Raw genomic sequence first — 18,287 nt, 5'->3', positions numbered from 1 at the left:
TCCTAGAGACAAGGCAGTTGGTTGCTTTCATGTGACAAAGCCACTAACTGAACCTACTAACTCATCTGAAAGCAAAAGGTTGTGTCTTTAAGATTAACTCATTAGAACTTTAGTCACCTTTGTACCACCAGCAACCCACCTGGACTAGTTCCTGGCAGATCTGATGCTACAGACACATTTTAGATAAACTGCTAGCCACTTCAGCTGTATGCAGGTGACTTCAGGATGACACTGCAGGTACAGTACTCAGAGCTCTTTAAATCAGTTTAACTATTCTGTACCATCTTACTAGTAAATGAGACACCAAATTCTATAAAGCTCCAGAGGTTATCTTGATGATACAGGGCAGTAAACGTAACTTCAAAACTAGCAAGACTGGTTGGTTGAAATTATAAAAAACAGTTCAGACATACTGAACACCATTTGTTGAAGGAGGGAGAAGAAGAGTCAACATAGCTTTTGTAAAGAGAAATCATGTCTCAATCAAAATCCTTTGCAGAGGTTCAAACACACAGACAAGGCTGATCTGGTAGATATAGCATCAGAAAAATTCCAGAAAGTCCAAGGTCAAGGTCCCTCACCAAAGGCTCTTATCCCATAACTTGTTTACTTGGCTTAAGGAGGAAGTATTCTCATGAATCAGTAAATGATTGAATGACTTCAAACAGAGCAGGAATAAATGCTCGTTTTTCAGAATGGAAAGAGATAAATAGCAAGGTTCCCCATAGATCATACTAGCACCAGATAAAGGCATGCAGTTCCCCATAGCTGCTCCAGGCCCACAGGGAGGGTCCACCACAGCTCCAGCCAGGCTGGAGCAACCCCTGCCTGTAGCAGGGAGGGTTGTTGAACAGCTAGAGCAACCCCCCTTCGCACCTCCACAGCCTTCCCCTTTAATGTTAGCTGGTTAAATAGGTTTCATGGGTTAACCAATTAAACAGGATTTTACATACAGCTCTGATACAACATGAGTTATTTGTATCTTAGTAATTTTGTAAGCCAAAAGCAGATGGCAAAGAGTTACAAGGGAATCTCAAAACTGGTGTCTGAGAAGTAAACCATGAGTATGATCAATGTTGGAAAGCAATGAATATTGGAAGTGTCCAAATTATATGGAAAAGTCCAAATTATAAATACAAAAAGGATGGAATTACTACCCAAGAAAGATCTTTGAGTTAGAGACTAGTTCTCTGAAAACATTTGCTAAATGTTCAGCAACAGACAAAAAGGTAAGTGTTAGGAACTGTCAGGAAGTTGTCAAAATAACATGAATTTATGTTGTGGTGTTACATGTCCATGCATTAATTACTACATGCCCCATGTGCCGATCAGAACATCTAAAAAAAATTAGAATTGGAAGAGGTACAGAGAATGGCAACATCAAGTAGGGTACTGAACAGCTTCCACATTGGGAGAGTGTAAAAATGGGACTTCTGTTTGGAAAAGACAAGAGGGGATAGGACAGAGGGCTGTAAAATCGTGAATGATGTGGAGAACATGAATAAGGCAGTGTTTTCTCCTTCACATAAGGAGAACCAGGAGTCCAATTAAAATTAATAAGCAGCAAGCTTAAAACATAAGAAAGTACTTCATACAGTTATGCTGTGGAACTTATTGCCAGGGTTCCAAATTAATTAGATGTATGAAATATGGAAGCATCAGTGGATATTAGCCAAGATGGTCAAGGATCCAACTGCATGCTCTGAGAGTCCTTAGAGCAAGGATAAACAAATACATGCCCGCAGGTGGGATCCTGTTTGCTCGTGTTGCCCCTGGCTAGCCACTGCTGCTATGTTTACCTGTACCTCCTCAGGTACAGGCGACTGCCCCTCACTGGCTGGGAACAGCAAGCTGCAGCCAATGGGAGCTATGGGAAGCAGTGTCCCAGTCAGCAAGGCTTCCTACAACTCCCTTGAGCAATTGCCCTTCCTAGCAGGGGCACAGGTAAATAGAGTGGTGGCCTGCCAGGGCTAACCTGGATGAACAGCCACTATTTTATTGCCCACCCCTACCTTAGACTCAGATTGTCAGAAGCTGAGAATGTCAGATAATGGACACTGGGCAGGATGGCCCATTGGTGTGACCCCACATGCAAGGAAGCCAGGAGGCTCTTTGTGCCCGCTGACTTGTCATTTAGAATGATCACAGATCAAGGCCTATTCAGCTTTAGCATTTGGGGGGGGGGAGGGAGGGAGGAGACTATCAAGCCTACAAGACAAAAGATGGGAGCATTTCAATGTGGCACCTTAGTTATATTGCAGCACATACACCCAACTCTTAAGACTGTTTGTCCAAGCACACTTCTATACTGAGAAGAATGCACTCCTCAAGCTACAGACACAACCCAACACAGCTGTTCCTTGGCTTACATTTGTTTTACTTGCTTAAGTCTAAAAGTCCACTCCATAGTATTTTCCCAGTTCTCACGTGCTTGCTATAGACAAGGTTAAGTCAGAAAGCCTTAGCCAATTTTCAGTAGAATCTGACGTGGAACCTTTGTTAACCCATGCAAAGCACTCAAATCACAGCAGCTAAGAGGGAATGTTGCTTTACCTGCCCAACTGAGACCACAAAGCAAACCCTCTCTTCCTGAAGGCTAGCCGTCTTGTTCACTGATGGCTAGGGATAGGCCTAGCCCGACCCAGGGCAGGCCAGGGCCCTCAGGGTAGGCAAAACTGGGGTTTAAGTCGCATGTCTCAAGGCAGCACAACTGAATTTAGCCAGGGCTCCTTCACCTCCGGCCACCCACAACACAGATTTCTGTTAAGAGACCTGGGAAGAGTCCCCCACCTTGGGGGAGGGGGCCTGTCAGCACTAGGAGACACAGCCAGCTGAGCTGGTTTGGCAACCCCCACCCCCAGAGCCAGACACACCTGCCTGCCGGACTCCTTCCCTCGCGCCCCACCCAGCTACGGGAGACAGGCTCAGCCACACCCTATCCAGGGCTCCCCTCCTTGCGGTCACCTCCAACACCATCCAGCCCTCCCGGGGAAGGAGGGAGCGCGCGGCACTCTTTCCCACCCTCTGAGGGATAGCGACAGCCTGGTCTAGTGGGGCGGTCCGAGGACGCTCCCTGTTCCCTTCTAGCCGCACATGCCTCGGCTCGGGCGCGAGCAAGCGGGCCCAGCACAGCGGCTGCGGAGACTAGGGCGAGCCCAGACCGCAGCCCCGCGTCCCTCCCGCCGGGAGGTTTCCCTCGTGGGCCTCCCGGCGCCAGGCGGGGACTCACCGATGGAGACCAGCTTGATGCTCTCCCGCTCCAGGAACTCGAGCGCCACCGAGACGTTCTCCAGCTGCATCTGGCGGAAGGTGGGTCGCTGGTGGTACTTTCGGTACATGCGCTTCTGGCTCAGCACCTCCAGCAGCGCGATGAGCCGCAGCCCGTCGCTCAGGTCGCACTGCAGGTTGCCGATGCGCTTGTTCACGCAGCGGAGGTGCTCGTTGCACCAGCGGGTGAAGGTGTTCTGCTGGATCCGCTTCCAGGGCGCGTCCTCCGCCAGGTCCTTCTCGGTCACCGGCATGTCGGCCTGCTGCTCCGCCTCGCTGCGGCCCGCGAGCTGCTGCTGCTGCTCCAGCCACCGAAGCTCTAGGGTCTGGCTCCGCGGGCTGCTGCTACCGCCGCCGCTGCTGCTGCTCCAGCCTCTGCCGCGAGCACCCTGGCCCCGCGCCTGCGTGCTCATGCTGGGGCGGCCGCCCCGCCTTCCCCGGGCGCTGAGCTAGCAGGCTCCGCCCGGCCGCGCGCCTCCCTTCTAGCAGAGTCAGTGCCAAGTGCGCGCACACGGACCTGCAAGCAGAAAGGCAGCGGCGTGAGTCGCCTGGCAGGGTCCGGGCTCCGCACCTTCCCCTACCCCCCGGGACTCACCTGTACGCACGCGAAACGCCTGCCTGCTCCCTGGGCTCTAAATACCGTGCGGGGCGTGGGGCTCGGAGGGGGCAGGCGCTCAGAGGTGGGCGCAGCTGTGTCGAGGTCCGCGCTCCCAGGCGGTGATTGCAGCCCCTTATCGTATCGTTAGGAATGAGGGGTGGAAAACGCCTCCTCTCTCGCCCTAGCCGGAGCAGCCTCTTTGTCCGCTTCAGCTCCGACCAGAAACGTTGCTGCTTCGTTACCGGCTAGTATCAAGGAGACCCGCTGCTCGTGCCAGATCTCCTCTAGCTAGGAGGGAAACGCCCTCCCTTTGCCTTATTACTTTACTGCATTGTTCTATAAACTCAGCCCCTCCAGGGGTGGTGCAAGGGGTTTGTGATCTAAAGAGGCGTGGGAAAAGGTTGGGCGGGCTTGAAGCTGAAGTAGTGGGGGTAGCTTGTGAACACTCTAAGGCAGGGACTACTGTATTGTTTACTAGAGGGTTATACAGTGCCACTGCCACGGTCAGTATATAGGTTTAAAATTCAAAATTACCTGGACAAACCGGAAAAACGGTGTGAAGTAAAGAGGATGAAATTCAATAAGGACAAATACAAAGTACTCCGCTTAGGAAAGAACACTCAGTTGCAGGTACAAAATGAGAAATGACTGCCTAGGAACAGTACTGTGAAAAGGGATCTGGGAGTCATAGTGACAAGCTAAATAGGGGCCTGTGTGGGTAAGATCTTTGGGGACCAGTGTTCCCTCTAAGCTGACCACTTGGACAACCACCTACCTGGGATTCAGATGCTGCCCAGGTGATTAGCAGAGTGCCTGCAGCCAGATATTTGTATTTCTACTGATGGTGCATATTTGGTGTATATAACATTCTACACATGGTTGGGAAAAAATAGGGGAACACTACTGGGGACTTATCCTGATTTAATAGATGGGGAACCAGAGGCAGTGTGGGTAACAGTGCTGTCCATCACAGGAGTGTTTTTGCCCTTTGTTAATTAGGGCTGGTCTACACACGGTTTATACACCAGTTTATATCAGTTTTCAGGGTGACCTTCAAATCGTGTGGATGCACTTATACTAGTGTAAATCAAATAAAAACAGTTAAATTGGTACAAGCAGTTTGTGTAGACCAGCCCTTCCTGTTTGTAAAGTGCTTGGAGAGCTCTGCATGAGAAGCACCGAATAAAAACAAAGTAGCATATAGCTGCAAATTTTGTTTCCTGTTTTATCTTCTTAAAAACATTCTTTGTCATAAAACATTGTAAAATAACTTAATTCATTAATATCCAGTAGGAGTAGGAGTACAATACCTGTGTGTACATTCCAATTGCTGTTTCATTGTTTTTAAGGGAGTACCAGTGCTCAAAATGGCAATAACCACTTATAGAAGTGATCCTGCAATGAATTCTCTGCATGTGGAGGCACATGTCCGGCTACATAGAACAAGTTACAGGATGGGGATTCCAAATCATGCACACTGAGGATCTGCCACAGTTTTAGCCACTAGTGGCCATCCCTCAGATAGCTGTGCCTTTGCAAAACCTCTAGTGCAGACAGGTTTATGCTGCAAACTATAATTTGCAGCCATGCAGTTTACTTCGGTTTTAAGCATGAATAGTTTCCATAGGTCAAAATCAAGGCTTTAGCTGTCACAGGGTTTTGTGCCAGTGCAGCCATACTGGAGCTGGCTGCCCATGGTTGTCATCAGCCAGGCAAATCCCCCGTGCAGACACAGCCTCTGATTGTCAACTCTTTGGAGCTGGGATTGGGTTTTTTTATGTCTGTAAGGCTACGTCTAGACTACGTGGCTCCGTCTTCGGAGCCATGTAAAGTAGTTTACTCGGCATAGTCAAAGAAGCGGGGATTTAAATAATCTCCACGTCATTAAAATAAAAATGGTCGTCATGCTGTGCCGACAATCAGCTGATCCGGCACAGCGCGGCAGTCTAGACGCTGTGCGGTCGACAAGGGAAGCCTTTGTCGACCGCTCCGGTATGCCTTGTGAAAGACAAAGGCTTCCCTTGTCGACCGCGCCGCGTCTCGACTGCCGTGCTGTGCCGGATCAGCTGATCATCGGCACAGCACGGTGGCCATTTTTATTTTAATGAAGCGGGGATTATTTAAATCCCCGTTTCTTTGATTATGCCGAGTAAAGTACTTTACATGGCTCCGTCGACGGAGCCATGTAGTCTAGATGTACCCTAAAATGCTATGTAAATGAATGTTGCTATTTAAAGAATACAAGTTATAAACTGGGGCAGGAATCAACTCTTTCTTTATGTTTTTACACTGCCTGCCACAATGGGGTCCTGATCTCATCTGGGCCTCCCAGAACTACTGAAATAAAAATAATTGTTAATGAATAATTTAACTCCTCCAGTGTTAGCAGTGCTAAGTACCCTCAGAAATGATGGTTGAAACTTTAATGTGTGAAATTCCTAACTAATTCTAAATCAGATTATGAATTCTTTCCCCACTAGGCAAGTTTCAAACCCTAATAAACAAACTCAGAACCTTAATAAATATTCAAAGTGAATAAAACCAAATCACTTCTCCCAAAGAAAAAAAGTGTGAATACAATAAATTTGTAACAGGCATATTAAAAGCCTGTCTGATAGCGTGGATGGTCTTGTGGTTAATACATGAGGGTGGGACTCAAAAGACCAACGTTCAGTTCCTCCATCTGCCACAGACTTCCTGTGTGACAATGAACAATTTAGGCCCTAATCTTGAAAACAATTAGCACTGGTATTTACTTCAATGAGAGTTAAAAAACAACAAATGGTCTGGTGGCACATTATAGACTAACAAAACATGTAGATGGTATCATGAGCTTTCCTGGGCACAGCCCGAACTCTGGTCATCTGAAGAAGTGGGCTGTGCCCATGAAAACATGATACCATCTACACGTTTTGTTAGTCTATAAAGTGCTATCAAATCATTTGTTGTTTTTTAAGTTTATCCTGTACAGACTAACTCGGCTACCCCTTGAAGCTTCTTTCAATGAGACTGTTAACATTAGGCAGACTCAGGGCCTTAATATCACAAGGAGTATGTCTATATGGCAGTTAAACACCCATGGCTGCCTTGTGTCAGTTGATTCAGACTGATGGGGCTATGGGACTACAGGCAGTCCCCAGGTTACGTACAAGATAGGGACTGTAGGTTTGTTCTTAAGTTGAATTTGTATGTAAGTCGGAACTGGTACATATTGTAGGGGAAACTCTAGCCAAACATTTCTCCAGAGCTCAGTTTTATTCTCCCACACCTCACTTCCCTCAGTCCTTTATTCTCAAGCTGAGGTGTCTGCTGAGAAAAGCCGCTCCACGTCTCCCTGGTCTGCTGGGGGGGTGCTAGCTTCGCGTCTCCCTAGTCTGCTGGGGGGAAGCAACTAGTGCGGGGTTGCCTCACCCCGTTTGTAAGTAGGGATTCGATGTAAGTCGGATCCATGTAACCTGGGGACTGCCTGTATAAATCTGCAGTGCACTCATCTGGGTCTGTTGCTCCTGGATGTCGACTACGCATGTAAACATTATTCAAAACAGTTAACTGGTTAAACTATTAAAATTATATCGTTTAGCTGGTTAACTGTTGGTGGGCCACTGCAAGGCAACCAGGGAGAGGGGTGTCACCGGACAGCAGGCAGTCATGGCAGGGCCACTGTAGCGCAGCCAGGAATAGGGTTGCCAGGTGTCCGATTTTGAACTGGACAGGCCAGTTATTTGAGCTTTCTGTCTGGGAAACAAATTGAGAAAATATAAATGAGAAAATATGAATGTCCGGTATTTTCTAAATGAGATGTAATCAGGGCCGGATTAAGGGGAGGGCTAGCCAGGCAGCTGCCCAGCATGCCAACCTATGGGGAGGTGCCTGATTGCAGCTGTAAGAGGTGCCACGTGGCCTCCGCCCTCGGGCGCGCAGCGCCCCTTACATCTACAATCAGCCTTGGGCGCACGGCTCCCCTTAAGGCCCGGGAGCAGGGGCCGCGCAGCACCTGATTACAGCTGTAAGGGGCGCCGCATGCTCGGGGGGGCAGGAGCCGTGCATGCGCCGTGCGCCCGCTGCCCGGGGCACAAGAATGGCTTCAGCCGACATTGGATGTAATGTAGATTGTGATGTAATTTCAAGTGTGTCCGGTATTTTTGTTGAAACCATCTGGCAACCGTAGGTGGGAATCGGGACCACTGTCTCAACTGCCCCTCCTGGGGCTGCTACAGCATAGCCAGGGTCTGGGTCCCACCTGCTTCCATCCAGGGCTGATGCATCATGGCTAGGATCCCACCTTCCCCCACTGGGCATGCAATGGGGCAGGAGCAGGGCTGCAGGTTCTGATGCTGCAGGTATGGTTGGGGACAGAATCCTACCTGCCCCCTCTTGGGGCTGCAAGTGTGGGCAGGGCTGCCGGCATGACTGGGGCCAGAGCTGTCACTACAGGTGCAATCGTGCCCACCTTCCCCTGCTCGGGGCCAGGATCTGGGTCCGCTGTGGTAGAGCAGGGCCAGAGTCCTGCCTGCCCTTGCCTGGCAAGCATCAGGGCCGTGATGGGGCTGCGGGTGCACCTGGGAATGCCAGCGTGGCCGGGGATGCCACTGTGGGTGCAGCCAAGGCAGTAAGGGATGCAGACAGGATTATGGAGAAAAGGCCCAGCCCAGCTCAGCACCCCACAAAAAACATTATTCCAGCACCACAAGCCCAAGTTAGCTGACACTGGCCAGTCACAAGTGTTCAACCACAGTGTAGACTAAAGATGTAATAGTATAGCTGATTAACTGATAAGCAAAAGCGTACAGGTTAATGCTATAGACTACATGTATTTCCTTCCCTGCACCGGCCAGTAAATTTTTTAGCAGGCTAGCCAGCAGCGTGGCTCACTCCCGACTTGTGACAGGTCTGGCATTTACCCTGCTGCAGCTCTGAATTTAAAATGTATTAGGAGCTGTGAAGACAGGCAGCCCGGCTCAGTCCTGGCTCGCATCGGGTCTAGGACCTACCCCCGCTGTGGCTCTTCATTTGTGTCACGAGAATCACAGGTCCGATGATGCATACCCAAGGGGGGAAGGACAGAACCAGGTGGACCATTTTATCAAATAAAAAATATGTATTTATAACAGTGATGAATTTATAGTATTTATTCTAAGATTTTTAATAGACCGTGTTAATAATGAATTTACAGTATTTATTATATTTATTCTATGATTTCTAAGTTAACCGTGTCAGAGATAAAGGATGGGAATGGCGAGGGGAATAGTCTCAATTCTAACAATATCCAACTACACTAATTAAATAAGAGTGATAACTACACACTCTATGTACTGCCCAAAATAACTACAACACTAAGCTTATGCAACAAAGAAAATCAAATCATGCAAACCAACTTACACAGCACACGGAACATTTCAAAGATATCGGTTTGGTTGTGAAGGCCTTGGTTATGCCCGAGAGTCGGGGGAGGTGGCTGGTCGGTTGATTAGGCCAGCAGCGCTTTGGAGAATGCGGGAAGGCACACGCACGGTGGTACGTGTGTTGCGAAGACCTCCTCGAGCGAACTGTGCGATGGGTATTTATCCCCAAATCTGCACATGGCTTTCCCGCGCCTGCATATTACCATATATGGCCCAATGGTCACCAAGTGGGGAGTCTGTGTCCCACGGGTTGGGCCGAAACAGTGCAGGTTTCATGAGACCAGGTAAGCCCTGCAGTTCTCACGCCAAGGTGATGGGTGGGAGAGTCTGAGGCTATTTTCCCCTTTTTACACCTTCCCTTTTTCTAAAGGCAATGGTATGCAGGAAGGGTGCGGCTGGTTTCTCCCGAGGAGTACTGCAGCCCACTATAGCAAGAGCGGCCTGACCAAACTTTTTTACTGGGGTAGCAGTTTTTTTCTAACAATTTGAAGTGTATTAGCAGCCACATGGGCAGGCAGCCAAGCTCCTTTTTGGCTTGCAGTAGGTCCAGGAGCTCAGACGTTCCCTAGACGGGCTGCTGCCACCCCAGGATGCTGCCTTTTTGTCTGAGGCAGCAGCATTGGGTGACAGACAGCTTGGCTCCTCCGAAGTAAGGCTGGAGTGCACTGGCTGTTGGCTCTGCCCCCAGGGACTATAGAATAATCGAGTAACCGATAAGAATTAATGAGGTTACTCGATTATTCAATTAACTGATATTTAATGTCCCTGGTGTAGACATAACCTTGTCTCTCAGTTTCTCCATATGTAAAATGGAGATGGTAATGATAACGATGATTCTTTCTTCCTCTCTAGTCTCTTTGTCTAGCTCACCTATTTGGACTGTAAACTCTTAGAAGAGGGATTGTATTCTACTATGTTTTATACAGTGTTCAGCACAATGGAGGCCTAATGGGACCTCTAAGATAAGACTATGTTCTTAAAGGCACCAAATTAGGCTTGAGCTCTTGCCCATTTTATCTGATTAATTTATTGGTTTACCGCTCCCTTCCATGAAAGCTCAAATTGTGATTTGTTACTGACTCATTTGATGACATAGAAGAAGCAATAGGACTACTTTATTTGGAGTTGTCACACCATAATTTTCCCCATTAGTCACTGCAAATATGTGACATTAAAGGGTGTAGTCAGCTGCCTATATAAGGATTCACCCCTAATTTAAAACTCTTAGCTACCAGGTGTAATAGTTGGATAACAGTCCTGATCCTGCAAACGTATACACATGTACTCAACTTTACTAACATGAGCAGTTCCACTGATTTCAAGTTGACTACATCTGTATGTATTTGCAGCATTGAACCCATTGTTAATATGGTTTATAAATATATCAACACACTGTTTCTCAAAACAGTGAGTCTTGACCCATGGTGGGCAACCTGTGGCATACCAGTTGCATGCGGCCCACTGGGGCTCCATCTGTGGCTCGCAGACGCCCCTCTCTGTCTCCCTTCCCCATGCATCTCTCATCTTCCTGCTCCTCCCTATCCCGCCCAGCACTTTGGGAGGAGCTATGAATCGCCGGATTCGCACTCTGTCCCCAATCAGCTGTTCTTGGCATTCTAGCTCTGGGGAGGGTGGAGAAGGAGCAAGCACAGAACTTGAGTCAGGTGATTCTCAAGCTCAAAAAGTGCTGGGAGGGAGAGGAGGTCAGTGCTGGGCTTCGGTGCATGAGAGGCATGGGGCGGGGGACAGGGGCCACAGGTGGAACTCCACTGCTGCAGTCCACTCTGGTGAAGGAGGGTCACTCATGTGGCCCACCCACCATTTGTGGTTACCTATCCCTGCTCTTGACTTTGAAGACGCTAGAACCTGTCAGAGGAAACCTATTAAAATCAATTAAAACATCATACATATCATTTTATAAAACTGTCCTGCCTCCTGTACAATAAAATTCAATAACAATTCCCAAAAAACAAAAGATTTTTTAATAAGAACACTTGTATTAAAAAGCAGTGCCGTGGTATTCTTGTTTATCTATAGAGAAATCTAAAGGTGTTTTATTTTTCAAAACAATATACAGGCAGTCCCCGGGTTACGTACAAGATAGGGACTGTAGGTTTGTTCTTAAGCTGAATTTGTATGTAAGTTGGAACTAGTACATATTGTAGGGGAAACTCTAGCCAAACATTTCTCCAGAGCTCAGTTTTATTCTCCCACACCTCACTTCCTTCAGTCCTTTATTCTCAAGCTGAGGTGTCTGCTGAGAAAAGCTGCTCCACGTCTCCCTGGTCTGCTGGGGAGGGGGCGCTAGCTTCGCATCTCCCTGCTCTGCTGGGGGGAAGCAGCTAGTGTGGGGTTGCCTCACCCCATTTGTAAGTAGGGATCCGATGTAAGTCGGATCCATGTAACCCGGGGACTGCCTGTAGTATCTATGATGTAAACATCTCTTCTAGGATGTAGAAGTAGACCCCCCAAAGCTGAGATAAAAGCGATGAGTGCTCTTTGGTAAGAGAGTAGCGTGCATAAAACCACAGAGCTCACTGTTTAAAATAGATCTAGATAACAAATAATCAGTATGTTACAAAAATTAAGTTAAACTGAGCTCTGTGAGTCATATTTTATGGTCTACCAACTATTTCCTTTTTAAAATAATGATTGGTTCAAACACTGACTAAGCACTAAGGATGCCCGGGTCTCGCCTATTATTTACTTAGCCCAGCTCTTCTGAGCTAATTAGGTACCGAATTCCCACTAACATTTTAACTTCAGATATTTTTTTACTGTAGTCCTGCTCAAAAAAGTATAGTGTACAAAGTTACAGTTTTCCCATTTATCTTTTTCTTTCTCCTATAACTTAAACATTGTAAGAGGGATTTTCGCTCAAACTTTCAAAAAAGTTTGCCTTTAGCACAGACCCCGCACAAAACATTTCAGTTCAAAAGATGAGTGTTTCACAATATTTTGAACATATGCAAACAAGGGATTTTATTAAAAGTCCTTTGCACCTTATATATCTTCCCTTTATTCCCTGTCCTCTCTCCACAAAAAGCCAGTGTAAAATGTGGAAGAGTGCAGACAGATACAAAACCAAGTCCAAATCAGCTTTGCCACATGGCCAGTCAGAATCCCTTCAGTCCCATAAACGAGCATTAGACACATGGGTAATCTAAGAGAGAGGATGCTGGACTATGAACATCCACTGTGATTCTTGGCTCTGACCTGCTGTGTGATCTTTGGTGTCTGAGTCTCTTAGGGTATGTCTACACTACCACCCTAGTTCGAACTAGGGTGGTAATGTAGGCAACCGGAGTTGCAAATGAAGCCCGGGATTTGAATTTCCCAGGTTTCATTTGCATCTCGCCGGGCGCCGCCATTTTTAAATGTCTGCAAGTGCAGACTCCGTGCCGCGTGTTCACACTAGGCTTCCTATTCCGAACTACCGTTACTCCTCATTTCACGAGGAGTAACGGTAGTTCAGAATAGGAAGCCTAGTCCGCACTAGCGGACATTTAAAAATGATGGTGCCCGGCGAGATGCAAATGAAGCCCGGGAAATTCAAATCCCGGGCTTCATATGCAACTCCAGTTGCCTACATTACCACCCTAGTTCGAACTAGGGTGGTAGTGTAGACATACCCTAAGAGTGTCCGTCTTGCTTAGAGTGTCACTCCTTTCAGGTAGGCCTGTCTCTTACTTGTTTTGTAAGAGCGTAACACAATAGGATCCCAGCCTTGGTGCCATTGTGATATAAATAATCTAATCTAATCTAATCTAAATCTATCTATCTATCTATCTTTTTTTTAAATTAAATGTCTGTCTGTCCGTCTGTCTGCCTATCCATCTCTTTGTGAAAGAACTCCTCCTAAACGGTAACAGCTAGAGCCACCAAATTTGTTAGGCAGTTTCCTCTTACCCTAAATAAAACAAGGTCAGTGTTTGGTTGTGCCAGGAACATAGGAAGTGGAGGGAATGGGTCTGTTTTCCACAACACGGAAAGGGAGGGGCAGAGCAAGGAGGGACGTGATCCTCACACTCAGCACAGGGAGCAGCGAGTGGGGATGGGCTACTTCAGAGTGAGCATTGGGAAGAGTCACACAAGCACAATACCAACTAGCTGAGGACATGGCTCTGCATGTTGCCAACCAAGCCACCTTTTATGGATAAGGTTCCCCTCTCCCTAACCCCACAGCTACAGGGCTTTGGCATTACCCCCCACAGCCTGCTATGGGGCCTGGGCACACTCGCCCTTCCCCACCACTCCACACGGGCACATGGAGATTCTCTCCCAGCTGCTGTATATCCCCTACGGGGCCTAGCGATTTCCCCTCTCCCCCACCACCACTTCATCCAGAGTGTGGGGATTCCCTTCCCCCACCCGCACCTCCTCACAGGGCCTGGAAATTTCTCTCCCCGCACACAGCTCCTCACAGGGCCAGTTTGTACCTTCCTTCTCCCCCTCCACACCACTCCTCTCAGGGGCAGGGAATTCCCCCCTCCTCTCCCCAATACAGCCCCTCACAAGGCCCAGGGATGCCCTTCTCCCCTTTCTCCGCTCTGCTCCTCTTAGGGCCTGGGGAGTCCCTTCAACAACCACCAACCAAATGGGTCTAAAGATGCTCTTCTCCCTAAAATGTGTGCTACAACTCAATGTACACAGCTGTGGACTTCAATTAAGATGTTCAATATTCCACAGAATTTCTGAATTCACTCAACCCTAGCAGTACGCTGCAACATCACCTGGTGTTGAAAGCTGGATGTCCAGACTTTGCAATAGCATAAGACCTTGCATTAAATCTTTGAAACCACACACCATCAAAGGTACCATTTTGACTGACTCTACCAAAGGGCAGGATATCTTTATACCATGGATACCATCTATAGCTACAGATTATCCTTTTCAGTTTAAACCTCTCCAATTCCCAGTAAGACTCACTTTTGTAATAACATTAAACAAAACATAGGGTTAGTCCTTCACAATTACAGGAGTGGATTTGAGAACGGATTGCTTTGCTCATGGGCAACTATAAGTTACTACATTGAGAGTGGATAGTGCCAAAAATCTGTTTATTCTATCAAAAGAGAGAAAAACTGCAAATATTGTCTATCAACAAGCTCTATGTAATGTCTGATTCACTTTCATTCTTTTATTAATACAAACTTATTTTTTTCCTTCCTTTTTAAAATTGCAATCTTTACATAACACATCTATATTTTCCTTTTATTTTCCAACAAAACCCAACCAACCATTTCTTGAGTTACACACCCGAGCAATGCTGGGTAAACCTGCTAGTAAATAATAGTAATAGTACTGCACTGAACGGGCAGCGGTTCGGGGTGGGGTGGAAGGAGCATTGTTGGGCTCCAAGTAGGCATGCATCAAGAGCCCAATCCAATTCATGCTGGGGAGCAAGAGCAGACCCCAGGCAGATAATGGTGTCTTTAGCAGCACAAGAAGTTGCTCCTATGAGCCATGACTAACAGCTGTCATCTGAAAGGAATAGCAAAAATAGCTCTATAGACGTTAGAGCTGGGCTGGCATAGGAAAGGCTTCCTGGGGTCTGCAGGATTCTTATGAACTGAACACACTGGCCCAAAACCCAGCTTCCCCTTGCTGCTCTGGTTGCATAGTGCTTAGGCAGGATTTGGCTTTTGTGTTTACTCTCAGTAAAGATGATTGGGAAACAAAGAGAGCTTTATAGCATCAGTTAAAAAAACAGTCATGCCCTAAGGAACGGATCCTGTCCCACCCACCCTTTCCACAGAAAGTCCAGCCCGCAGGGGAACTGGTGTTCCTCTGTACAAGCTTGTGGGACAAATTCTGGGATCCAGGCAGCGCCACTACATCTGTGCTCCCTGTGTCCCAACACACATGATCAACAGGAGAGCTGAAACAGTTCTGATGACACCCACACAGATCTGCAGGCCACAGAGACGAGGTCTGGGGAAGGGCAACAGAATGCGGGACCAGCCACGTAACTCCTAGCATGGGGAAGGGCTGGGACCAGGCCCACCAATGGAGGTGTAAAGGAGGCAGTTACCCTGGGCCTGGGAATCAAGGGGGCCCTGGGCTCTGGTTGCTGCTGGTCAAAGTCCCAGGCTCTTTAAATCACTGCTGGAGCGCTGTGCCATGTGCTCTGGGCCATGCTAAGAGCTGCCTGGGGGCCAGCGTGGTGCAATCCAGGTGGCACTGATGCCTGGCTGCCCTCTGCCTTGCCCCTTGCAGGAGCGCAGAGCTGGGTCCCCCTCACACACTCCCCAGGGCCTGCAAAGGCTGTCAGCTCCTTAGCTGGGACAAACTTCCCTCTGCCCCAGGCCCTGCTCCTCCTCTTTCTATCTTGCTCTCCTCCCACTCCACCCCTTCTCCCAAGCCCCCTCCCCTGAGCAACACACCCCGAGAAACTAGCAGGGCACCTGTCACTGGCAGCGAGAGTTGGGCTTGCCCCACACTTACTGACAGTGGCAGGAAGCAGAATGACCCAGGCCCAGCTCACTGTGGCCTGCCAGCTCCCTGCCACGTCACTCTGCTTCCTGACAGTGAATGAGGGAGACCATCCCACCCTTTTCCCAAGCATTGCAGCTGGGACCCAAGGGAACGTAACAGGCTAGGTCTGGGTTGTGCGGCTTCTCACCACTGCCAATGAGTGTGTGGGGCAGCTCTGTTCCCTGCTGCAGGTGCCAGCGCACTCGTTAATGCCCTGGGACACCCAGAAGCTCTGCCCCTGCTGGCCCTTTGCCCACTCTCCCCACAGTGTGGGGGGCACAGGGAGCACATGACTCTTCATCCACCACCACCCCCTGCATTGCCCCTGGCAGGGATTGCAGGAGTGACTACAATCCTGAAGGTGCAGTTGCAACCACACGGTGGTTCCATAGCTCCTCTGCAGCCTGGGGTGACCGATTGCTTCCATTCAAGGCTGTAATGACATCCACAAGTACTTGGGCTGTGTATGGAGCCAGGATTTGGCCTTAAAAGCTAAATGTTAGTACTGTTAAAATTTATTTATGAAGTAAATATGAAAATATTTCAATAAACATGAACATGTTTCAAATTACATGTTCATCAGGAGACAGTGAAGTAAAAACATAAACTAAACCATACTGTGATTGACCCCACCCCCCATGGTTTATGAAATGGACTCATGGACATGAATATACATAACTCAAAGGTGTTTAAGCAAATTATTTCGTGTAACCCATCAAGCTTCATGTCACAATCCGCTAGTTCTGTTTATCTTACTTTGGTGTATGTATCATTTTTGGGCATAAAATTAGACACATGGAATGGGGAATACTTTGTGGGTTTTAAATGTGTGAATGAGAGACATGGAGGGTGTTACCTTCAAAGTCTTGATGAGCAACTGTTAATCTCTTTTGTCCTGAAGTCTGAGCAGAGCAGCGGTTGGTAGGGAGTGGCCTCAATTCTTTAAGAAAAAGAATAGGAAAGCAGAGGCCTAGGTCTTTTGGCTGGGCTGCACCTAAAGGAAGGAGCCAGAGACCCCAGGGTGGGGGAGACAGCTCTGGTTTGGAGTGGCAGCTGGAAAAGAGGTTTTAGGGGGAGTTTGAAGAGATTGCACTGAGGTTTCAGTGTAGAATTAGCCAAGCGTTTTTGTTTCTTCTGATTTGTAACTTACTTTGCCCTGCCTGTACTCACTTATTACTTCTTAAATCCTGCTGCTTCCACTTAATAAAATCATTTTTATTTTCTACCAAGCCCAGTGTAAGTAATTGTTACCTGGGGGGGCAACCAGTGTGCACATTCCCTCTTTCATTGTTAAAGGTGGCTTACCTAATTCCTTGGGGTTTGATCCCATCTGGGGAGTGCTCTCTCTCAGGAGGCTGGGCCCTAACCTGCATTCTCCTTGGACCTGAAGTGGTTTAGTGTCTGCACTGCTTCTCCGTGGGGGCAGGGACCTCAGCTCAGGGCCTTGGCTGAGGGAGACTAGTGGAGCTGGCCCAGCAGGACCGGGTGGTGAGGAGTCCCAGGCTGTGTCCAGACTCAGGGGGTTTTTCGAAAAAAGTAGCCTTTTTTCGAAAAAACCTCACCTGCATCCAGACTCAAGCTGCGTTCTTTCGAAATTAAATCGAAAGAACGCGGCTTTTCTTTCGATGGCGTTAAACCTCATTTCACGAGGAAGAACGCCTTCTTTCGAAAGTTCCTCTTTCGAAGGAAGGCGTTCTTCAATGTAAATAGGGCTTCTTCGAAAGAGAGCATCCAGACTCACTGGATGCTTTCTTTCGAAAAAGCAAGCCGCTTTTTCGAAAGTTCAACGTGCAGTCTAGACGCTCTCTTTCGAAAGAGGCTCTTTCAAAAGTATCTTTCGAAAGAGCCTCTTTCGAAAGAGGCTTGCAGTCTAGACATAGCCCCAGAGAGCAGAAAGGCGAGTGGCAATGGCTGTGTCAGCACCCCGGGAGGCACCCCCAAGGGGTGGTCTGTGACCGCAGCCCGTCACACATACATCCCTATTTGTTGGAATACCATCTTGGTACTCTTTATATTATTACAAGTATACTAATGTATGCATTGAAGAAATACCTGTATATTTGTACTAGTAAAGGTGTGTATGTGACCACAGAGAGAGAGAGAGAGAGCGACAGAGACAGACTGAGAGAGAGAGAGAGTGAGAGAGAGAGAGATATTTCAACACTATTCAAGAGTAGATCCTGTTTCTTTTGTTTGTTCTACTTGGCAATTATTGAGTTAGGATGTTTCCTCACCAGCCCTCATATTGCACAGTTAGATGTTTTTGTAGAGGGGAGAACTCTGTCTCTATTATTTTTTTCTTCAGAAATTGAAATAATTATATTGAGATGCTTTCCACCCGCCCCAGGCAGAGGGCTAATCCAACTCCACAGGGCCCATGGCAGGCAGGGGCTGCTCCAGCCAGCCAGCCAGAGGAACCCTTGACAGTAGTTGGCCTGTCCCAGCCTCCCCTGCCCCTTCACCTGCAGGTTATACTGTGGCTCCCTGTGAGCGGGACTGGTAGGGAATGCCAGCTCTGGTCTCAGGAAGGTGGCTTCACTGTG

The 18,287-nt window shown here is 48.0% G+C and overlaps 1 protein-coding gene across 8 annotated transcripts in view; it reads right to left on the bottom strand.

Annotated features, from left to right (window-relative positions):
* FLNB (filamin B) overlaps positions 1-18,287 on the bottom strand; it is a 153,852-nt gene that overhangs the window by 110,555 nt on the left and 25,010 nt on the right. For 3 of the 8 annotated variants that reach the window (XM_075938851.2, XM_075938854.2, XM_075938853.2), the window contains exons 1-2: positions 3,863-4,175; positions 3,230-3,784 (exon numbers count right to left, since the gene is read on the bottom strand). The exons of 1 other annotated variant lie outside the window; for it this stretch is intronic. In XM_075938851.2, the coding sequence (XP_075794966.2) occupies positions 3,230-3,680 (451 nt within the window). In that variant the 5' untranslated portion in view covers positions 3,681-3,784; positions 3,863-4,175. Of the gene's footprint in view, positions 1-3,229; positions 3,785-3,862; positions 4,177-18,287 lie in introns of those variants that run through there. 4 more of the 8 variants (XM_075938855.2, XM_075938856.2, XM_075938857.2 and 1 more) reach the window with 3 other exon arrangements.

Source organism: Pelodiscus sinensis, chromosome 11 (genome assembly GCF_052426305.1).
Source record: "Pelodiscus sinensis isolate ZL-2025 chromosome 11, ASM5242630v1, whole genome shotgun sequence".
NCBI lineage: Eukaryota > Metazoa > Chordata > Testudines > Trionychidae > Pelodiscus > Pelodiscus sinensis.
Note: the sequence above shows the minus strand (reverse complement) of the source record. Positions and strands in the feature narration are given on the sequence as shown.